Here is a 25,464-nt window from a genome sequence, read left to right on the forward strand (position 1 = left end):
TTTATTGATTCATTTAAGTTTATAGCTTCATCGCTTAATAAACTAGCTTCTTATTTGAATAATTATAAAATTGTGAACTCTGAATTTCACGATTATGATCAAGAAAAAATCAATTTGTTGACACGTAAAGGAGTACTTCCGTAAGAATATATCGATAGCTCGGAAAAACTCGAAGAAGATGGACTACCGGAAAAAAATGAATTTTTCAGTAGTCTTAATGATTCTGAAATATCAGATGCTGACTATGATCATGCACTCAAAGTTTGAAATGCATTCAACATAAAAACTTTGGGTGAATATTGTGATTTGTACATGAAAATTGACATTCTATTACTCACAGAAGTTTTTGAACAATTTCGCGAGCTGTGTCTATCAGAGTATGATCTTGATCCAGTCTATTATTACACAACTCCAGTCTTTTCCTGGGATGCAATGCTCAAATTTATAAAGGTATCATTAAGACTTTTGATAGATATAGATATGCATTTGTTCATAGAATCAGGTATTCTTGGTGGTTTGAGTCAGTACTCAGGTCGATATGGCGCAGCTAACAACAGATATACGAAAGAAAAATTTGATAGTAGCAGGGAAGAGGAGTATCTTTCTTACTTAGATTGACTTACACCTCAGGAAAGCCATTCTCGTCCCTTGCCGCCCCGTAACCAGTCGTACAACACGAATCCAGACGCGCCCTAAAATAAACACTCAACTTTTTTCATGTCCGAACAACAAAACAGGAGATATTGGCGAAGCAAGCTAGACGAACGCGACCCGACGGACACTCAAAAAAAAGGGAGAGCACTACGAAATAAGAGAGCGCACGCACACACTCACTCACGACGACGTGTTGCCGAATGGAGAAAAAACACGGGAAACTTAACTGGGAAATGCAACGGAAATGCATGTTGATGACACATGCAGATTCGTTACACTCCCAAGCACGAACACTAACACTCGTGAAACACTGACACACCTGGGGCTAGCAGAAAATCGCCGATTAGTGTCAGCCGGCAATTAGCTGTGTCGGGCTGCCGAACACCATCGGCAACATCCTGAGCGCCACAAACTCACAACGATGACCACTAACAAACACCCGGAAACATATCACCTGACCGAAACAGGAACGCTCCAGGAGGCGCTCCAAAGATCGTTATGGGAACACGAGGTACACGCGCGAGAGAGCGAGCGGCCATTTTGAAGCGCCGAGACAAACTGAGCATGAGCGAGCGAGACAGACTGAAAGCGAGCGAGCGAGATAGAGCGAGCGAAATAGACTAAATAAGAGCGATAGAGACAGACTGAGAGCGAGCGAGCGAGACAGAGCGAGCGAAATAGACTAAATAAGAGCGAGCGAGATAGATTATATGAAATACACGAAATGATGAATAGAACTATATGTAAATGCGAAGATGGGGGTGCTACAATTGAGATGACTTAAATTATATTATTATTCGCAACTAACTAAAATTAAAATTAAAAATGAACATGGAAAAATACCGAATTATGAAAACTCGTATGCGACCGACACACCCTTTATTATAATAGCGAGCGACAACTACTCCAATAAATTTAATTGATAAATTTAATTAATAAATTCTACAAAATTCGAATTTCTGACGAAATTCGCTGGTGACGTCACGACCAATAAGCGAATTAGAATAAAATTTGATTTCCGTCCGAATAGAAAAATAGATAAGAGTAGGGGTAGATCTTTCCCATCAATTAATGCTAGCTAACTTAGTGGGAGGTGAAAGAGGGTAAATAGCGACGAAAGTAGGAATCAAGGAGGGCGCTGTATCTTTCTAATTTACATACTGACCAATGATGAAATATTCGGAAGGCGCTACCGATATCCGAATTAGCATACCAACCAATAATAGTATTTCTTCTCGAAAAGAGGAGAAGAGCGATCTTTGATCGCGAAAAGCCGATTCTCGTCCATTTTGCCGCGGTTCTTCTAGCCAGAAGGAGTGATTGTGCTAGCATTTTTCCACACTAATTTCTCTCGTCGAATCTTCAGCAGGAAAACTGTAAATAGGCAAAGTGCCACTCACTAGTAATAATCACGGAGTGCGGGTGTGGATTTCTCGGTACAATAGGTCATCGCGGCGCATGAATTCATCGACGCCGGTGCTTATTGTTTCAAGTGATTCGCGCTGACCTTTCCGCCATTTTTTGGAATCGAACGTGAGTGCTAGAATCAGGTAAAAGAAATCGGTGCTTAGATTATTCGCGCTGACCTTTCGCCAGTATTTTAAATTGTGGCGAGTGTTAGAATTAGACGAATAAACTCAGTGATTAAATTATTTGTGCTGACCTTCCGCCAGTAAATTAATTTACCGCGAGTGTTAGGATTAGACGAATAAAATCAAAGATCAAATTATTCGCGCTGATCTTTCGCCAGTATATTAATTCACCCTGAGATTTAGGTGCAAGGAAGATTAAAATTTAATTAACTCGTGCTGACCTTTCGCTTGATCCGAAGTTAATGTCAATGTTCAATTAATCGGAGGGTAATTAATAATGGGTTAGGTCGCGCTAACTAATTATTCGATTATTAAGACGTAGTTGAAAATTGAACCAGGTAATAATTCTTTGATTGCGTCGCACTGACCATTCCGCCATCTTCGTTAATCAAAGACCGACTAAGAGAACCTTAACTTTTTTATTATTTCGTGTCCTTACTATTACGTATAATTATGCAAAATCATACTGACCTCTAATTAATTAGACCACGTGCGTATGAAAGGTGAAATAAGTCAATAAAGAGTGATTAATTTTTCTTTACAAATTTTTGCTTCTTGTTACCCTATCTTATTTGCATGCTGATTAATTTTAGCTGCGAACGGTCGTAATCGGAAAACGCTGATTCGTTATTTTTCGGTTCTCACGATAGGTGACATACGCACGAATTCGAACGAACTTCCGACCTGAGGTAAAGAGTTATCATCTGAGCTGCCGGCATATTATAAACGAGGAGACAAAAGGGAATCAAATTGTTGGACATCGAGGCCTGGAGTAGAGGAGATTGCGAGTACCCATACGTTTGCCGACACTGCGCAGTCGCCCTGAAAGCAAACCGGAGTACCTTTAGGTCCTATCCCCGACGATCGCCCTGGTCAAACGACGGTCTGGCACCCTAAATAATCGGGGATAAAGAGCCAAACAGGCCTTGTGGCGGAAGAGATTCGAGAGCGCGGTTAAGACCCCCCGAATTTTCCCGCTACAAACTCTAATTAAAAAACTTGAGAAAAAAGCACTTGGATTGAGATATCTTGGCGGATATTTACTTGAATTTGTAAAACCATAAAGTTTTTATTCACGTAACAGAATATTGCATAAATAAAACCCAAGTCGAATAAATACTTCAGTCTTTTTCATTCATTTCAACGATGAGCATTGATGTGTTTGGACGCAAACTTGGTAGAGCTGACGAATTAAATTCGAAAAATTTACATGAGAATCTGTTAGTAGAACTAAAAAATATTAAAGATACTATATTAAAGTTAAAAGTTGAATTAAAAGAAATGAGTTCATTGGTCGATATTCATCGAGAGGAACTTGATATGAAATTTCTAGAGGTATATTCATACATTGACAAGTTGAAGCAAAGTCAGTTACCCCCACCATGATGTGCTTGCAGCTTGTATAAAGAAGCTTAGCTCATGAACCACATCTCATTCACTTTCTGTATCTGCACCACGGCTCGTTCGCCTTCTGTAACAGCACTAGCTCAATCATGACACAATTTATTGATTTCATTCAAGCTAAGGTATTAGCCAGCTTGAATGCACATATTATTTCTATGTTTGATGGTACAGACCCTGCGATTCAAAAATTCATAAAGAGATGGACTCCTTAGAGTATTACTATGGTAATACTCTAGAAGGTGTAGCGTTGATAACAAATGCTTATGATTATGAATATTCGGAGAAAGATTGCAGAAGAATCGAATACTCCATAGCCTTGTTGAAAGCACTTTGGTATATGAAAGATTACCAAAAGACTATTGGTCATAGAAATAGTTATATTCATGATTTTAAACTAGATGATATTCCAAGTGCTATTCAAAGCAGGTTAGCTACACAAACATTGACGAATATTCGTTATTCAATAAACAAGGTTTTTTTTAAATATGTGGCTGAATGTGTTCAAGCCACAGTATTTAATTTGCTTAAAAAGTCATTTCTGAGTGGAGTAGACATTGTCTTTACAGCTGTGTATCAAGAAAAAATTAGCAATCAATCTCCAGGAAAAATAAAAGTCAAGCTGTTCAAAATGGAAACTATTCCTCTTTACTCAACTCAAACCTATCAGAAATGGTTTGAAGAAAAAGTACAAGAACCTCTGATGACTATGATGGACAAATTTGAAAGTAACTATCCTTCTTACTCTTTTGAATTTATGACAAATGCAGTTGTCAGCTATTATAAGTAGCGCAGTTTGAGCATCATCAGATCATTCAGCACCAAACTTTCAAATAATATGGACCGCTATCCAAACGTAAAGTACTCTTGCCTTCTACAAATCAACAGTTTGACAACGGAAAGAAAAAAACAAATAATCATATGTACATATATAATCATTGTAAGCATATAATCATTATGCTCAACCTCAATAATTTTTCAGTTGTCTATAATTTATGATAATAAATAGATTTTTTTTTCATGTAAATTATATCTCTGTTTATTTAACAAACCTAACCCCGAAATTTGATAATAAAAAAACTTTTATACTTACACAGACCTACACTTTCTACTCAATCACAATCAATCAGCATAAAGCAAACATTTTTTATTTTGGCATGGAACAAGGGGCATGGGGCATGAGGCATGGGGCCGGGGGCACGCACGTCGATACAAGAGTCGGTAACTGCCGGCGAGGGGCATGGGATCTGCACGTCGATACAAGAGTCGGTAATTGCCGGCGGGGCCCACGGGTTTTGCACGTCGGTACACAGTCGGTCGCAAACGATTCCCGTCAAGCAGGTCGATATACATCGGTCGATAAAGCAGCTCATAGATCGCCAATATGAGGATTTATAACGTTACTGATCGTCGGTAGAGTAGGCATCGAAAAATCGCATGGTAAGTGGCTCAGGATCCCCTTACCCCCTACTACTCTCACTAATATAAAACTAAGGATGCTGCATCCGAAAACCACTCTCAACCTATCGGAAAATCGACGACATGTCTGACCCGACTGTTAATCTCCGACTTCACAAAACTTTCTCTCACATCAATTATCTCCTAGCCCCTCTTGATTCCATATTTACCATGTCTCCTTCTCATTTACAATCTTCTACCGCTCTTGGCTCCACCAATCATCTCGTTGACCACACCTCAAACAAAGATAATCGGCATAAAAGTGCATATATACACATTCTTAGCTTGATACAGCGAAAGGACAATGATAAGAGCCAACAGACATAGTGGTAAAGCCATGATTTTTTGTTACAAGCCAATAATAATGGTTGGACTGAAACCAGCAGTAATATCAATAACAGCTACAGCAACAACGCAACAACAACCTCGACGTTGAGAGAGAGGGTCGGGTTATTGGGATGCCAGGACAAGAAACTTCCTGGAAGTTCCAACCCGAAGAACATAAGCTTCCGAAAGACGAAAAGAAGAAACTGATCAAAGATTCCCCTGGAGCTCCTCTGCTAACAGTCAATGCGAAAGCTAGTCTTTATCCCTCTTTTTACACGTCTGAGCGTGCAATCTGCAAGCAAACCTGCATCAGCACCGGGAGCGATGCAATTTTCAAACGAAAGAGTGCGCCGTTCGCTTGGCACCGCAGCTTTACTACGTCAAGCACTCCGCTTATATAATAGATCTCTGCGCACGTATAAGTCGTCGAGCTCGTTGTTCGGTTGTTATCTTGTTGTGTTGATATTGCTAAATATAATGTTATTGTTAATAAACCAGCATTTCTGTGGGATTCAATTGCCCATCCGAATTTTTGGCAGAGTATATTCGCGTAATCTAAACCCTCCCGTAAATCGAAAATACTGTTACAAATTATGCAACGAAATACAAATAAAGATCACGCTCAGAATGCACGAAGACAAATGGCACTTGCTTCCCACTGCCATCGAAATATTATTTTTATTTTTTTTTCTATAATTCAGTTTTATCTATCCATATACTATGTGAATTATAGAATCCTAACTATTTGACAATGACTCGATTATTACGCCTTTTATCCATTTTTTTAATCAGATATATGTCGAGATGTTTAGTTTCTTGTAAAGTTTCTGCTCATAGAGACCGCTTAGTGGGTAATCTTGGTAATCTTCGTAATCTTTCAAGTAATTAATCGTTGGATTTATCGAAGCAATGCGTACAATAGTACATATTTTCGTAGACTAGTTCAGTGTGTATATTTTTTCAAATATTTAATACATATTACTCACTCTCATTTTGTCATCAACCTTGAAGTTTAATCTCCTTGTTACGAATTATTAAATGAAATTGTGCAATACTTGAACTTAATTCGCTACTGTAACTTGCAAGGGTTTCATACCAATCCTTCTATCTTTACGATTGCTGTCAATAATGGTGAGTTCTGGTACTATGTCCACTCATTTGTGATTGCCGCGTAGGTTAAATTTGATCCACATAGCATTTTTCAACGTATGATTGAATCGTTCACGTATTGAAGATTTGAGTGAGCTATAATTTGACATTATTAATTTTGTATTTTTTCAAGAGAACTTCAAAACCTGCATTGTGAATTTCGTTACCTTTGTCCAAGTGAAGATTATTTGGTATTTGAATTTCCAAGCTAGAGAACGCTGCCCACTCTCAGAGGGCTTATGCCTACCCAGCATAGCAAGCTAGAGACGCTACACATTGTCCAAGAGCTCACGCCTAGCCAACATATAGCTTACCAAATGTGCTACCAGCTTCTACAGTGTCCTACCTTAACAACCTCTATGGAGGGTGGCGAGGGTCGCGACTATTCCAAGGAGGACCCCTAAAGTCATTACTTTAGGGGTCGTCGGAAGGAACCACCCACTGACCACAGCAGCATCCACGCTATACGATATACGCGTCTAGCAAGCTAGAGACGCTATCTCCTCTCTGAGGGCTGTTACCTAGCCAGCATAGCTTAATAAGCAGGAGACGCTACCCCCTCTCTGAGGGCTCACACCTAGCAAGCATTTAGCTTACCCAACGTCCTACCAACATCAACAGCGATCTACCATTACAACATTTATAGGAGGAATCTACCTTGGCAGTCTATAAAATAAAATTAATTATTTTATTATTTAGGAATAGGGGAGGGGGCCTCTGGCGGGGGTTGCGACTAGGTCAATAAATTACTCTGGGGAGTAGGTGGGAGGAACCATCCACTTCCTGATCACCCATGATGCGTGCGCAGTGCGCGCACGCATGCACAAACCCCTATGTATATTTCAAGACACCTGGACCCCCACGAAGTGGCATGAAACATACATTGCTTACCTACTGCAGTCTAATGGTAATCGCTGAAGTGTCAAAATGGATGATTATCAAACTAAAAATTTGTGCTTTCTGAGCTTGTGAAATCGCAATCAGACACAAGTATATTCTGTTCAAACATAATTGTGATTACAGTTATAATGTCTTGAATAACGAATTTAAGCAAATAGACAATTTCCTCACTGCTATAGTGATAAAAGTGGAACTAATAATAAATTAAGCGTGTACGAATACTGAATTTGTTCCAGTTAAACAGCCAACTTTCTCAAGAAAATACCATAACATGAAAATAGTTATTTTACTGCTTCTGCTAGTTAACAGAAAGAATATTTATAGGCTAGCAGCGAAGATGCTGATATTATTATTGCGCACAAGATTCACAAAATTATTATAATATATCCCGACTGAGCGAGAATGAGTACCTAGCTATTATCAGTGCATGAATGAGTTAGATAAAAATGACTCTAATTTTTTTTATATGATCTATGTTGTGCGTAAAGAAAAAAATGAAGCTTACATGCTAAGTAACTCTATAGTGATTTTTGACATGTTAGGTTTAGTGTTTTGGAAAGTAATGTCAACCATTTGGTTGAAATATATAAGCCAGAATTCGCAAAAATGAAAACAGATACTCCAATACAAATGGGGTAGACGGAACAGATGGAGCACGAGACAATGACGGAGGAACTTCACAAGCCAGCCAGATGTAATTATGCATTACGCAAATACGATATTCGACGTATTGATGAAATTAAGCAGGTGGATCTCATCGAGATGCATGGTCAATCTAGACTAAATCACGACTACAATTGGTTTACCACGATAATTGATAAGACAGCCGACAAAAGTTAAAAAATTCCTGAACTAAAAACGACACCTTACGTACCCGAAGGATTTTGACGCACTGAATTCAAATCTGGCTTCAGATTTTACCCAGCACGTTAGAATTGCAAAATATCCTAACCTATAAGTATGAAAAACATGTTTTTTAGCAATATTCGCGGTTCTCTACTACCACCATTAATTTTTTTAACTGATATCACCTTTTTAAATCAAAACTCTCACTCTACAATACTCTGCCTCCAAATTTTTTACTAATATCTCAAAAACCTGGAAAATTAAGATATGAACCGATATATCATACCTATGTTCTATAAGATATAGAATTCATATTGAATGTTAAAACTACTTTAGAACCTCAAATTTTCTAGACTAAAAATGCAAGAAGATACTATTCTTGATCCTAAAAATAAGACATGAACAGGAATATATTTTTATATATAAAAATATATCGTATTTTCTCAAATTTCGGACTACACGTGCTTTTATCGTATGATGTCGCAACCCTAAATCTCAATGTCTTTAACTTGCTAGTCTTTAACTTTAAACTTGTAAATTCCCATTTCGTTAATCTCAGAACCTTGCATGTTATTCCATTCGTGCATATAGATAAATATCTTATTTTTTTCGAAAGATTGTTATAGTGATTTTCGCTTGTAGCTAGTTAGGTCATTATCTTTTCTTTTCAAAGACAAACAGAAATCTGCCATCATATTTGATCCCATCAACTTCCGTAATACTACTTTTTTTGCTAGTACCAGGTTTATAATTTGAAAATCATCACAAATTAACCATTTACGTGTATTGTATTTCAGCTTTATAAGGAGATATTGAAAACTATTTTAGGATTTTTGTGTGAGGATGCGTGCTCTCTCTCTCCCTCTTTCTAGCTCTAACTCAGCGTGGACCACAGCGCGGAGGAGTAGGGGTACGCATATGCAGCTATGCTTACTACCTACCCTCTTATCTTAAGTTGACTATGTCTACCACAAATGTAGATCACAGCTGGTTTCAGAATGATCAAGCTTCTCCACTACTTTCTGGAAGAGAGAAAAAGAGAGCAGCTATGTTTTGCTACCAACCCTCTTTATCTTATACTCCATATTGTAGAAAAATATTATCTATTATTATTACAAGCGTTCGGTAGGATTTTCGACGATCAGTCTCAAGGCAAACATCGAGTTAGTCATAGCACATTGTGAAATTGGTTTTTCTATTTATTTGTGTGAAAAAATTTGTGTTAGTGAAAATGGAAAGTATCGTTAATGTTTGTCAGTTTCTAGAAACCGTAAGTAATCATTTTAAAAATTAAAAATAATTATATATATATATATAGTTTTAATAATTTTTAATTATAATTTACAGAATACTAATGCTATCCCGCGTGAGCTGCTGTATCGGTTGCTCATTGTTATTTTAAACGGAGTAAGGTCTTTTTTTATATTATTTAATATTTAATATTTAAATATTTATTTATTTTCAGTAGCTTAGATGTGCAGGCAACGCACAACACGTTGCCCAACTCACCCAGATTATTGCGATTGTTCGTGAAGTAAGTATATTAATATTATTATTTAATTCTATACATGTACTTATACAGATTTTTCATTTTTCAGTGGATCAAACAATCAATGACTGAAAGACTGGTCGCGTAACAATTGGCCTATCAAATTGAGAAGACCATAGAAGAGCGAGTGAGGGCAGCTATGTCGCCAGAAGCGCGTAGAAATAATGAGAAAAAAAACAAGAATTCTCACGATTAGAGCGCAAGAAAAAAGCTGAGCTGGCCAAGACGGTGCAGGATGAATTAGCGGACAAAATAAAAAAAAGATTAATTCCAGCAAAATCATCGTCATCAGCGTCGCCCTCATCTACATCATCTTCAGGATCGGAGACGTTGTCATCGTCGTCTACGTCAGCATCGTCTACGTCTGCGTCATCTACGTCTGCGTCTACCACATCTGCGTCTGCAACATCATCGATGCCTTTGCTTGACATGTTACAACATGATGAGGCAATTGATTTGTCTACTAAGGTAAGAAAACACTTATATTTATTATAAAATTTATATATTTTATGCGATTATTTTAAACAAAATTAATTAATATTTTTAATATTTGTGACGAGAGCAGGCCGTGTGCCGGTCTCTCGTCTGCGTTTCTCCCTCCTCCACTCAGCAAGGCGTGTTGGCCAACGTTAGGCGCATTAAAGTATGCGCCTAACACTTGGTCTTTTTGTTCCAGCGCCAAGGACGGGCCAGCGCAGTTGAGCGCAAGAAAAGTTGAGGAGCGCGGAGAGAGTGAGAAAAAGAGAGAGAGAGAGAGAGTACTAGGCCCATGCAGGGATCGGCAGGCGCGCGACGCGTGACCGATAAGCGGTGCGTCGCGTGTCGCCTAATAGGTCAAGGTAGGGAGAGGAGCGAGCGCCGCTGAGCGGCTGCGAGACGAGCGCAAGAATAAGTGCGTGAGAGAGTCGAAGCCTAGTCCTGCTAGAGTGCAGAAAGTGCAGTTTGGGATAGCTGAGAGGAAAGTCAACCCTATCGACAACAGCTTTGTCTGCGACTACAGCCAGCCCTACCTGCAAGGAGAGTCAACGTCGTCTGCGGATACTTGGTCAGCGATAGTAGCGAGCAGCTAGCAACGATCTGACCAGCAACGACGACCGGTACTTTCTGCGGCAGCACATCGCTCAAGATTCTCGACGTTGCGAGGAGCAGTGAATAAAGGTTAAGCCTTCCTTTTTTCTTTCTCTCTACACTCTCTCTCTCTCTCTCTGGTGATGACCGGTGCACGTTGAATAAGATGCCTGGCATTCACGTGCCGGCTATCTAAAGGTTCGCGCTTAAGTTTAATATATAATAGTGTAAGTTGCGACCGGCGAATTGTCCAGGCGCCCACGTGCCGGGCAATTTATCTGGTATTGGTTCGCGTAGTTTTTAAGTAAGTTTGTAATAGGTTAAGTGCGCGATTAGATATTAGGATGAAATGCGAAATATTTATTTGTAAATATTATAAGTAGTTTACTGTTCTATTTTGTAGTTAGTTGGTCAATAATTGAGACTATGTTATGCGCGCGTATGTTTAGTTTGAATAATGATTAATAATAATAGGTTAAAAGTTTAATTTGATTCATGTCATTGTATAATTTATTTATGACCTATCCTCTCATTTCTCCCTCAATTACCTTGAGCGAAAGCGTCTCATTCAAGGAAGAGTGATTCTTGTCACATATTTTACAGAGAACTGTACCGAAGAAGCCCTAAATCAAAAGTAGTGAGGCTATTCGGCGTAGAATAATCATGATTCCGGCTAAACCGATAACGAGAAAGCCGACTCGCCCCCTCAAGGTAGTAGGAACGCATAAGAAGAAAGAGGACAAAATAAAATAAAATAATATTGTTTTTTGTAATAATTAATATAAATTTTGAATAAAATAAATTAAAATAAATAAAATGCTTTATTTTTTTTTAATTAGTGAGAGGGAGAGAAAGAAGTGAGAGAGTGAGAGAACTAGTGGTAGAGAGATAGAGAGAGAGGGAGGGAGAGAGAGAGAGAGAGTTACATATGCTGTTATGATTAGGTATTATATATTTAAAATTAAATTATTATTATATTTAAAATTAAATGCTTTTATTCATAAAATTTAACGTGATGTACTGTATGTAACACATTTTAATTTATTTAGCTTATATTTAATTGTATTAATTCCAATTTATTTAGAGAGTAAACTATATTAAACTAATTTCTTCACATCACCGCTGAATGGATCTGCCAGTGGGTCCTCAGACAGAGTGCTTTCCCCAACCACCCATCCACCTACTCCACCCACCCACCCACACACACCAACCTACCCTCATCAACCCACCCACCCACACCCACCTACAGAGGTTATTAAGGTAGGATGCTGTAGAAGTTGGTAGGATATTTAGTAAGCTATATGATGGTCTCTCTCATTCTCCTAGTATAGTAGGGAGCATAGTAAGCTTATGCTGGTTAAGTTTGGGCCCTCGGAGAGGGGGAAGCGTCTCTAGCTTGCTAGGTGCGTACGCCATTTAGTGTGGATGCTGTTCTCTCTCTCTCTCACTCTCTCTCTCTCTCTCTCTCTATGATTATAGGTAGTTTGTATTAAATTCTAACAATATATACACTACCGTCCATAAAGATTTGCCATCCCCTTGCTGAAATCATCAAAACTTTAGAGTTTTATGGCTCAGTTTCTATAAGAGCTAGAAAATCCTGCTGTATCTCATTTGAAAGGTCTTGCCAAGACCTTTCAAATGTTGTAAAACATAATTGATTTTATTTGTTTTTTGTACAACTTGTGACGTCATAAACAAATTGTTTTTTTTTAATTTTTTCACATCAACTTCGACCCCGATTTATTTATATAACGGATTCTACGATGGAAAAACTGTGTAAGCCATTCAATAGAGCTTTCAAAAAGCTACAAAATCCATATCCGGAAAATTTTTTTACCTTTATTTTTTATGAGCTATATGGTGTTTTATACAAAAACAAAGATTTTCAAAAAATGGGCTATTTTTTTTATTTTCAACTCTAAAGAAAAAACTCTCAGAAGAAAAAATGTAGTATTTTGCAAGAGCTATCAAATGCGCCACTCAGAATTTAAAAAAAAAAATTTTTTTCTCACGTTTTTTAGAATTAAAATTTTTCGAGAAAAAAAACTCAAATTACATATATTTAATAAAATTAGTAAGTAACTAGTATTTATAACTAAATGGGCTTACAAACAATGATAACAAGATACATTTATTGTATTCGACGTTTGTAACAGAGGAATTTGCATTGTTTTCATTTTTAATGACTTTCTACAGTATTGTGCTCACCGATAATCACTGTGATAATCACTGAGTGTTTACATGGTTTGATTTACTTGACTTTCATGAATGTATACATATAGCAGAGAATACGTATGGAAATTCAGTCTCTTATCAGCTTTAATGAGTGAAATATCAATGTTTCCAATCTAGTCAGTAAATTATGCATGTATTTTTTGTTCATTAAAAATGACGAAAAAAAGAAACTTAAGCATTGAAGAGCGATCTGAGATAGTAGCCTTGCATAAAGTGAATAAAAGTAATAATGAAATTTCCAAAATTTTGAATATTCCAAGAAGAACAGTTGATTATAACATTAAAAAATTCATAACTCAAGGAAATATCAAAAACAAAAAAATTTCAGGAAGGCCTAGGAAAACTAGGAGCGCTACTGATAAACACATTTGTAGTACAAGTACACATAATCCAAGGCTCACGGCACCCGAACTTGCTGTTGAAACTCAAAAAGCGTATGATGTTAAACTTAGTGTTACTACGAGAAAGAGACGACTTCATGAAGATGGACTATACGGTCGAATAGCAATTAAAAAGCCTTTACTAAAACCGATTAATAAAAAGAAACGATTGGCTTGGGCCAGAAAACATAAAATTTGGACTATTGATGATTGGAAAAAAATTTTGTGGTCTGATAGAAAATTCGAGATTTTTGGTAGTAAACGCAGATGTTTTGTGGGGAGAAAAAATAAGCAAAAACATTTAGAGAAAAATATATGTGCTTCGGTTAATCATGGTGGCGGCTCAGTAATGGTATGGGGTTGTTTTGGTGGTTCTAAGGTTGGTGACCTTCTTAAAATTGATGGCAAGTTGAAAAAAGAAGGTTACAAAAAAATTCTTGAAAAAAATGTTGTATCTTCCGAAACAAGAATAATTGGTCGCAAATTTACGTTCCAACAAGATAACGACCCAAAGCATACTTCAAAGTTGTGTAAAAGTTATCTTGCTCAATTGGAGAAGAAAAAAAAATTAGTTGTGATGGAATAGCCACCGTACTCTCCTGATCTTATTCCTGTCGAACTGTTGTGGGATGATCTAGATAGAGCTGTAAGGAAGGTAGGACCGACTTCGCAGAAGGATCTTTGGAATATCTTAGAAAATGAGTGGAAAAAAATAAGTGCAGAAACTTTAGAGAAACTTGTAGCACGAATGCCTCGAATTTGTAAAGTAGTTATAGCAAACAAAGGTGGACATTTCAATGAAAAAACGTTTAAATAATTAGTATTGTTTCGTTTTTGTTTACAACTGAAATTTATATTCAGATTGTGGTAATATATTAATTACAAGCGTTGTTAGTATTATAAAACATGAAATTATTATTGTTATGTTATTATTGAAACGATGTAATAAATAAATTTTGTAGAAAAATTGTAACCAAATTATGTTAATCTATTCTGAGTAAGTAATAAATTATGGTTCAATAAATGTATCTTGTTATCATTGTTTGTAAGCCTATTCAGTTATAAATACTAGTTACTTACTAATTTTATTAAATATATGTAATTTCAGTTTTTTTTCTAGAAAAATTTCAATTCTAAAAAACATGAAAAAAAAATTTTTTTTTTTAATTCTGAGTGGCGCATTTGATAGCTCTTGCAAAATACTACATTTTTTCTTCTGAGAGTTTTTTCTTCAGAGTTGAAAATAAAAAAAATACAGCCCATTTTTTGAAAATCTTTGTTTTTGTATAAATCACCATATAGCTCATAAAAAAAAAGGTAAAAAAATTTTCCGGATATGGATTTTGTAGCTTTTTGAAAGCTCTATCGAATGACTTACACAGTTTTTCCATCGTAGAATCCGTTATATAAATAAATCGGAGTCGAAGTTGATGTGAAAAAATTAAAAAAAAACAATTTGTTTATGACGTGACAAGTTGTACAAAAAACAAATAAAATCAATTATGTTTTACAACATTTGAAAGGTCTTGGCAAGACCTTTCAAATGAGATTCCGCAGGATTTTCTAGCTCTTATAGAAATGGGCCATAAAACTCTAAAATTTTGATGATTTCAGCAAGGGGATGGCAAATCTTTATGGACGGTAGTCTATAGTGTATATATATAATTTTATTTTTTTATTGAAAAGCATTGTGTACATTGATCATATAATGTCTTGTTAATTTTAAACTAATTTTTTAACATCACCACTAATTGGATTATATTGTACAATACGATCGTGTAATATTAAGCAGTAGGCTGCAGTATCTTCAGGAAAATCGGTCCGAGTTTCAAATTCTAAGCGAACATCGACTGGAGCGCTTTTTAATATTTCATTTTGTTTGGAGCAGTCTATAACTATTAACGGCACTTTATTAATGAAATCCTTTTTATTGAGTAACGGCTCATTTTCTTTACCATAGTAAGCGTTTTGAAAATTAGTTGTGATGTTTGTATCACTTATAAATAAAAATAATTCGAACTCTCGTAATCTAGCTAATGAGTAAGAATTTGTTTCCGATGATTTTACTCTAATTGTCAAGAAAATAGATAAATGAATCAAATATAATAAATAAGTAAATCAAATGTACATAAATAATTGCAATATATCGAGGAAAGTCAGACAATTCCCTAGTTTCTTATGGTGCGAATTGTCCCATAAGCAGAGCTAAAGTCTTTCTTTGATAGGATATAATTCGGCCCAAGTTTCTTATAGCGCGAGATGTTCTATAAGTCGAGCTCAAATTATAACAAAAGGATAGTCTTGCTTAGTTAATCACAATGAGAGAAAGAACTTAGATATTAAGCCAAGTTTATTCAGACTCATGCGCTCACCTTGCAAGGCTAGAAGAGAATGAATCTAGTCTGTGCAAAGGTGGGCCTACTATATTTATACACAGATACTATATTTATACACAGATTTATAGTATTTATACACAGATTTTCCCGCTTATTATTGCAGGAGAGATTTCATCGAAAATTCGAGAGACATTCGCGAATTTTGAGAAATGATTTTTCTTAATTTACAAGTAAATAACCATTAATATTAAGTTTTTAACATATGTAAATTTTACAGAATTAGTTATTTGTGAATTTTATACAATATACAGTTATCGCCAATAGTGTCGTCAAAAGTTATTAACTAATAAAGTTAATTAACGTGATATTACATTATTTACAATAGAAAATTATTAAAATTTCATATAACCTTATAGTTGATTAATTATTGGAAGTGTTTTCCAAAATTAATTATTTAAATTAATTAATAACATTTGAATTATGACTAATTTTTCATATTTGTAACGGTTTTCTTCTAATCTTAATATGCGATTATTAGATTAATTATCTAAGATTTCTCAATCATAAAATTGTCATTATCAAGTATTAACTTAATCTTTTCGTTCTATATATAGCTTATTGTTTAAATAAATTATTAATTGTTTATTTATTAATAACAGTTGTTATTTAGCTGTTATTAATGAAACCAATTCTTACTCATGTTTTATGCTTATTCATTTTACATATAAATTATTTATATTTATCTAATATTTCATATGTTAATAAATAAATTAGCTTTACATATTGATATTCATTATTAATTTATAATTGAATGAGATATTGTGGATCTGCATGTTAAAATCTATATAATCGATACTTTGTTATATTCAAATTATCTATAATTAACATATTTTTCTCAACATTATGGATCATTATATCTATGTCTATTATTTGTGACGTCACGCTGTTTATTTTGATTCGACTCTTATTTGTATACAGTCGCGTAAACAGTGAGGTAGCGCCGCTTAATGTATTGTTTTGACTAACAGATAAATACGTTAGACTAGTTGCAGTCATTTAATAATTTAATAAATAGCTCATATATAGGACCGTTACATAGTATACATATCGTAGAGAACAGCAAACTGATTTTGATTGATACTTAAATTGAGATTTCTATACGGATAGCATTGTGAATTGAGGAATAGCTTCACATTATTAATATTACAATGATCAAAATTACTAGAATTAACACTCACTGAATTTTTACGTTTAGTTTGAAAAGCTAAAATAACAAAGCCAGGCTTTTCCAATGGATTGGACGTCTTAATACTCCAAACATGCTTTGATGTACGAGGTAATTTTGGATACTCATACAATTCCCAAGTACGATAACTCATAGTAATTGCACGATCTTGTCCAATCTGATTGAGTAATTTGGTTTTGTCTTTGTCTGCAACCATTACATATGGCATCAACCATTCAACCTTAGTTAAAGTATTTTTTGATTTTTCTGAAGCATCAGGATTCCTTACTGGAATACTTAAAATAGCATTCGAATCATCTTTTGATCTTGTGAGAATAAGTTCATGCTTGACATTGACTACAATTTTCCCATAAACTTCAGCAAAGCCCAGCAACATACTGAGAGGCATAGTCACATCAAAAAAACCTAGAGCGTAACATATTGAAATTTCATTGTTATCACCATTCCATCCGGCATTTTCAGCGATAGAGCTTTAACATGGATTGAGTGAAAGCCAATTTTTCATGAGGCTCGTTAAGCCTACATTTTTCACTTTATTAATTTCAATAGCATTTATTTCATATCGTATTTCCTCGAACAAATGACAGAGGGCGTTATTGACTAAGAAAGTGTTCTCCACTGGAGTAATACCGTCCGGCTTGGTCAACCGACCGCAAATATGAATCATACTGCGTGATGGAAGCAGAGATAAATCTTGATGTTGAATTGCTATATGGATTTCATCACTATTATTGAAATATGATAATGAATAAGGCTGATGCGCATGAACTTCATAATGAGCTATAGACTCATCGAAAGCGACAGTTGAGTGAATGTCTAGAATTCTCTCCATATTGTTGTTGTTGTTTTATACAGCACACTAATAGGCACAATATTTTCTTCCGCGATTTTCGACGACTTTCAGTCTCAAGCTTTTTAGGAATTGACTGTTCTGAGGTGTGAGTGGTCTGATAGCTCGCAGTTGACTGGTTGTTGATTGACATTTTTGTCTCTTAATGTAGCCTCGACCGGTCTTTATATTGTAAATGATACCCATTACGAAGATATGGTCTTTATATGTACTCGCACTGTGATGACTTCTCCTCGAAAGTTAACTAGATTTCCGTCTTGATCAACTATACGAATTTGAAATTGATCAATGCTCCTCACAGCGACTGGAAGGTAAATGACTTGAGAGAAAACTTCTATAATATTATATCCAGGTGGGACTGCTGGGAAAAATTCATATATAGTATGTACTTTGCGATCGTTTATGTAAGAGCCTGTAGTAATATTACACTCTCCACGTAAAGCGTTGACTTTGAGAATAGTGACGGGTAAGTCAGAACTATGCGTTTCGTTTTCAACGAGCGTACGTCTAGTGAAGCCAAAAATTGATCCAATAGAATCTTCTGGTTCAAAATGTATTTTTTGACTGCACTAAATGACACTACGTAAAGTATTATTATTTGGTTTCAGGCTACACGATATACCTTTAGATGCTAATGCTTATTTGAGAAAGCTTTCAATATCTTCTATTTCTTAGCTACCAGTCGGTAAAGTGATAGCTTCTTGACCTATAATGTAAAACTTATTATAACCAACGTCAATGTTTGGTATTGAATTAAATATTAATAGCTCAACTAAACCAAGAACGTATTTTTTGTTTGGTATCAATTCGATCAGTGGAAAATAATATGTTTCGAGTACGGATGATGTTCCCGAGAGACTCAATGTCAGTGTTAATGACAGATTCATGTTAAATGATAGTCATTCTTTGAATGAGTATTTTATATACTAGTCGTATTTTCTATAGTTTGTTTAAAAGAAATTTGAGACAAAGATGGCCGCAATTATATGTATTAAAATTTTTATATCTAATTATACATGATTCTATTAACTTTGAGACAAAGCAATAGATCTATAGACGGTTGTAGATTACCAAAACTATCAAAATACATAACCTCATCACCTTTCTTTTTGTATGCCACCCAATGAGTACCTGGTCCACGTTTATCATCTAAATTTACAATAGCTGTCTCTTTATGTCGTGGTCCATCGGCTGGCAGAGCATTACACATGAAAACACCTCGAAAATTTGAAGTTTTTAGTATTTTAGCATATTTTCTTATATCATGATCTGTCAGTGCTCGATTAGGTAAAGTTACTTCGAGCTTTTTTTTTAAACCTTTTCCACTTGAATATGGTTTCAGATGAAGACCATAACCTTTACGATATGGTTTCAAATAAAGTCCTTTACCAATAGCAATAGCTTCCATAGTTTTATTATGACTATGAGCTTCTTTCAATTAATTTTGAGCGGCCTTAGCACTGTTAACGGCTTTTGCTATTGAAGCAGCTCCTCCAGCTAGAGCTCTAGTGGTGCTTAAAGCAGCAAATAATGGAATTAAAAAAGGAAGCGCTCCACCAACTTTACTGGGAATAGGTAAAATACGTAGTATATTTATTTTACTTCTACCGCCAGCCTTTTTCACAGCTTCTTTGGCTCCTTTTATAGCCAAACGAATAACTACAAGAGCTCGATTGTTAGGCACACTGCTTTTCGAGACCGTCTTAATAATTTTATTCAATGTAACTGACGGCTTTTTGATTTTTCTACATTTCTTTCGTGCTTGGCGTTTTTTAAATCCACTACCTCTTTTCTTACTACCTTTCTTCATATCAACACCCATACCAAGCTTACTTTTAACTTTCATAATGTTAGCTACAGTGAAGGCAGCTGCTTTCTCACCAAAACTGCTATCTTTAGCTTGCACTCTTTCCCAAGCTTTGTTAGCTAGAATTTCATCAGTTTTATTTCTTGTCGCAATATCCTCCAGATTTTGGGCATAAGCAATATCGTGTTCTTCACAAGCAACATCTAGTAGATTTTTAGCAGGATCTCCACGTGCCGATCGTTTGTTCAATTTTGTACCAGGACCACAATACTTATATCCAGGTAAGTGAGCTCCAATAGGCAATTTATTTATAATCTTGTTCACTAGATCACCACTAGTCTTTCTTTTATAGTACGTGATCATACTTCTTCGAAAGACAGCATGTTAATGCAATAAAAGATCTATAAGCAGACTTTTTATACCTAACAAACTCATTCATTGAGGTGTCGATGATGAGTAAACAACATGGATTTCAAAAAACATCCTCTTAAGCTTCAATTCATTAATTTCGATAGAGTGGTGGAGACGAAAAAACAAGAAAAAAGACATGGCGAACTATTGCCTAATAGTATCCGTGCCGTTTTCTGCGGACCTAGTAATTGTGGAAAAACTAATTGTTTATTAACATTAATCATTCATCCTAATGGTCTTAGATTTGAAAACGTATATGTCTACTCAAAATCCCTTAATTAGCCTAAATATAAATTTTTGAAAGATTTATTAGAGCCTATTAATGGTATAGAGTATCATGCTTTCAGCGAGCATGAGACAGTTGTTTTACCAGATAAAACACGACTACATTCTATCATGATTTTTGACGATATAGCCACTGAGAAGCAAGATAACATAAAAGCATTCTTCTGTATGGGTAGACATAAAAAAAGTAGATTCCGAAGCATCTCATTTCAGATAATGTGAATTTACTTGTTCTGTTTCGACAAGATGACGTGAATATTAAACACATTTACAATGATCATGTTAACTCAGATATCATGGGTTTTTGGTTATCGACAGAGACAGACCAATAAATCATGGACGATATAGAAAGGGATTTGATTCTTTTCCTATAAATATAGATGAGTGAGTGGATGAAGATTATTTAACTTTAGAAATTAGAAGCGTAAACATGGCTGACTTTGAAAGAGAAAAGAAGGTGCTCGAGGAATTATCCATGGCTCGTGATGCCATAAGACGCAAGTATCAACTAATAAAACGCGGTAAAGCTGATTTAGAAAAGACATTGCATGAAACTTTTCAACCTATGGTTGATCCATTGAAGAAACTCGTAAAGGAAACTACTGATAAAAGTAACGCTACTACTGCTGAACAGCCAACGAAAAAGAAAAAGAAAACCGCGTTCGATAATGTTTTCAAGTCAGAAGTAGCAACTGACACTCCCTACAAATCTTGATATTTCAATAGTACTGCTAATGAATTAAATTCTACATTACAACCGCTTGATACCACATTTGAGTCTGCTATTTCTATTGATGATGATGATGATGATCATGATGAATCATCACTTGATACAACTGCTATAAATTTGAACAAAAGTAGTTCAAATGTAACTACAGAACAGAGACAACAGCTATTGGATGATTCGATTGTAGGAAACTATGTTCGACTATTGCATGAACCTCAGCAGAAAAGTAATTTAGACAAGACATTCGGTGTTCGCTTGCATGAAAACACATATGTCATAGGCAATTCTTCAATTTCCTTCCAAAACGATAACGTGACTGTGAATGATAAAGCATACAGCAAGACACTTGGTTTAATGGAACTTCTCTTTCGTAAAGAACATGATTCTAAATTAATCAGTTCATTGGATATTGAAAATTATATAAAAATTCTTGAAATCACTAACGCTCATCGAAAGAGATACGAAACAAATGGAGAATATCGAAATAAGCATGTAAATAAATTCAAAAAGTATATTGGTCCAAATTTATCTTTGAGCAGTAGCGCTAAGAAGCGAAAATCGACTATTGATGGAAGAGTTCTTTTTCCTAACTATAAAATAGCTAGAAAAGGAACGTTATTTGATTATGTATATTGGGATGATCCAAACGAGCTCGTTGATCGTTTGAGATTGCTTATTGCCGAACAAACCGCCGATAATTCTAGTCATGTTAATGATATTCATTCAATTATTGAAGAATTACGTAAAGCTAGCTACATATATTAAGCGAATCCTAAATATTACTCAGTAATAAAATGAGTGTTGATATGTTTGGGCGTAAATTGAACAAAAAGGAGAGTAACGAAGGCCCTCCTTCTGGTGTAGAATATAAAATCACTAAAGACGGACAATACGACGCGAATGATAAAAGAATTTGTTATATAGCCGATCCTCAGGAGAGTAACGATGTTGTAAACTTACGAACGTTGCGAAAAACTAGTGAAGCTAACGTTACTACGCTTATGAAAATGATGAATGATCTTATAAAATCATTGGATACAATAAGATTAGAATTAGTAAAGCATCGAGTAGGTATTAGTTAGTTAGAAGAAGATAATATTAATAATAATAATAATAAGGAGAAAAAAAGAACTATTGAACCGTTTGACTTTTTAAAACAATTAAAAAAATAGATGAAAATGAAACATCAAAGAGTGGTGGATGAGTTACATAAACCAGCACGTCGAAACTATCCCCGTAGAAAAGTTGATGTACGCGGAATAGATGAGACATGGCAAGCTGATCTTGTAGAGATGCAAGGCTACTCGAGAGACAACAAAGGCTTTCGATATCTATTAACTGTCATTGATATATTTTCAAAATATGCTTGGGCAGTTCCTGTGAAACAAAAAACTGGTGTAGATGTTGCTTATGCAATGAAGTCTATATTAAAAAAAGGACGTACTCCTAGAAATCTACATGTGGACTATGGCCAAGAATTCTACAATTCAAATTTTCAAAGACTAATGACAAAGTATAAAATAAATCTATATTCAACCTATAGCAATCTTAAGGCAACTATTTGTGAACGTTTTAATCGCACGCTAAAAAGTGTCATGTGGAAAAAATTCAGTCTTCAAGGAAATTACAAATGGATCAACAGTCTAGCTGATTTATTGAAATCTTACAATAATCGAAAACATCGTACGATAGATATGAAGCCTAAAGACGTAAATAAAGAGAATGAAATGCAAATGTTGAGACGATTCTCTTACGACCTACGTCTTTTCGTTAAGAGCCCTAAATTCCAAGTAGGCGATAAAGTACTTGTGAGCAAGTCTAAACACGTTTTCGAAAAAGGATACACTCCTAACTGGTCTACTGAGATTTTTACTATTCAACGAGTTGTGAAGACAAAGCCTATCATTTATCATTTAAAAGATTATAAAGCCAATCCAATTGTCGGAGGTTTTTACGAGCAAGAACTACAGAAAGCTTATGTATCGTGATATTTATCTCATTGAAAAAGTTTTAAGGAAACGTGGTAACAAGTATACGTTAAATGGTTATGATTCGACAACTCGCACAATTCATGGATAGATAAGACTTTATACGTATGAAAGAATAAAGACGTTTATGTAAAGTAACTTTTATTCAAATAAATATCATAATAATAATAAATAATTTTTGTTTTATTTTAATGGTAAGAGCCCCAACCTTCGCTCTCACCTGTGAGATACTTCCATTTAAGCATCATCACTTGTGAGTCCATTAGAACAAGTTGAAACCTGCTTTAGTAGAAACACCTGTGACTCATTTACCTCTCCACTATATATTTTATAATAAATTTATTGCACATACTTTATTGAAATAAAGATACATTATTGTTACATTAAATAATAAACTGAAATCTACCAGCGCTATGATATTCAATCTGTAAACAATATTTTTGTATATAATCTGAAAGTAATATATAAAGATCATAATGTTTCATGATGGCTCTTGAAATTCAATCTGGTAAAATAAGTTGGAATTCAGCATCGACCTCGAGAATGATTCGATTGTTATCTTCTTCCTTAAAGTTTGTTACTAAATAACAATGATTTTCTTCAAGTTCGTACTGATTTTTCTCCGGTACTGGATCAAAGGGCTTCATTGCTATTTTATTTAACATTTCTAAGTCCATCTTGCTATCGAAGACTTGAGAATAGTGGAGAAGGAAGTGGATACTACTGGTGATGATTCTTCTAATAGAATGACGTTTTCCGAGCTCTTCTCTCTCTCTTAAGACCTTTACCCCACTACTATACTTTTTTTCTAGCCGCCACGATCGCCTCCCTTCACTTGCTACTTCTTCCACCTCCACTTAGATTTTTAGTTTGTTAAGTGTATATACTATACAATGATTTTTTAGTATAGGTTCAAGAATATGATTCATCATTATTATACGTTTTTTAAATAGTGCTCACGATATTATACTACTTAGTTGCATAATATGAAGTTGGAAGCGTTCTCGATCTCGTGCAAGCTGCTCCCACACTCCTTTCCTTGAGTCTTTGTCTTCAATAGGAAGATCATGAATTTGAATATTATCCGAGAACCATACATACTTCGAAGCACGAATGCTCTTCTTGTTTCTTCTAATAGGCGCCATGATAAATCACAAGATAGTCTTGCTATAGCTATTTCTTTTCACTGAATGATGGTAAAGCAAACTATGCATCCTTCTTATAAATATATTAGAACTCGAATGACTGCCCTCTATCGGAACTTAAGGTTTATTGTAGGAATAGTGAGAGCCCCAACCTTCGGTCTCACCTGTAAGGTACTTCCTTTCGAATCGTGGCTCATGAGTCACCTTTACATTGAGATAAAATTCATTGGAAAGGGCTACATTATGAACTTTTTTTTTTATTTACCTCTCCACAAAAGGAAATAAGAGGATAGTTAAATAAAGGAAAAAAAGATTATTTAATTAGATATATTTTTTTTTTTATTATTCATAGTGCAGCTATTTACATTAGTATTATAATACATTTAATTATTATTCGTTGAAGATACAATTATGTTTAAATTCGTAGTTTGAACCGACAATATGGTAAATAAATAACTCCTCCTTCTTACTAGTCTAATGTAGGTTTTTCAAAATTTCTTCATTTTTTTCGAGTACTATATTAACCCTTTTGGGCAGGAACACATCAAATTCATCATCTATTGTCATGATAACACTAAATCCATATTTCGTTGTTAATGATCTAACTTTAGTAACTTGATATAATGTATTCGATGTAAGTTGGGACATCGCCTTCCGAGGAAGGAAAGTCGTCTTGGAAATTTTATTTATTTTTTATTTTATTAAATTTCTGATCTTAGGAGTTATCCCTGTTTTTATTTATTGCTGAGAAATCCATCTGTAAAATAAAAAATCAAAGAATTAATTATTTATTTATTTATTACTAAGATATTAATAAACTAAAATTATTTAAATATCTTACTTGTTTCAATAGTTAGTGGAAGATGTATTAGAGGTTGAGGTAAGACTGTTGCTTGAGTGAGAGCTGAGCAACTGTTTCGAACAAGAGTGAGCTCTTAGTTTTGTAAGTGGCATCCCCACTCTTAAAGCTCAAGCCGCCGTCGCCGCTTCCCTCTCTTTCAGTCACCCCTCTCTCATGATTCTTCATCTAAAACCATTCTCCCACTCTGTAGACTCAGGTATCCATTGTTTCTCCCTCTCCATTACTAGTCATCAGCGCCATCTAGT

At 35.1% G+C, this 25,464-nt stretch overlaps 2 protein-coding genes across 3 annotated transcripts in view; both read left to right on the forward strand.

Annotated features, from left to right (window-relative positions):
* LOC131665449 (zinc finger protein 724-like) overlaps positions 1 to 25,464 on the forward strand; it is a 120,389-nt gene that overhangs the window by 37,480 nt on the left and 57,445 nt on the right. The gene's annotated exons all lie outside the window — the stretch shown is intronic.
* Positions 8,145 to 25,464, forward strand: part of LOC131665458 (uncharacterized protein DDB_G0271670-like) — a 42,537-nt gene continuing 25,217 nt past the window's right edge. The window contains exons 1-2 of the mRNA XM_058937339.1: positions 8,145 to 8,316; positions 10,073 to 10,344. Of these exons, the coding sequence (XP_058793322.1) occupies positions 8,145 to 8,316; positions 10,073 to 10,344 (444 nt within the window). The remainder of the gene's footprint in view (positions 8,317 to 10,072; positions 10,345 to 25,464) is intronic.

This window comes from Phymastichus coffea, unplaced genomic scaffold, assembly GCF_024137745.1.
Source record: "Phymastichus coffea isolate CEN01 unplaced genomic scaffold, Cenicafe_Pcof_1.1 PCOF00051, whole genome shotgun sequence".
NCBI classification, from domain to species: Eukaryota; Metazoa; Arthropoda; class Insecta; order Hymenoptera; family Eulophidae; genus Phymastichus; species Phymastichus coffea.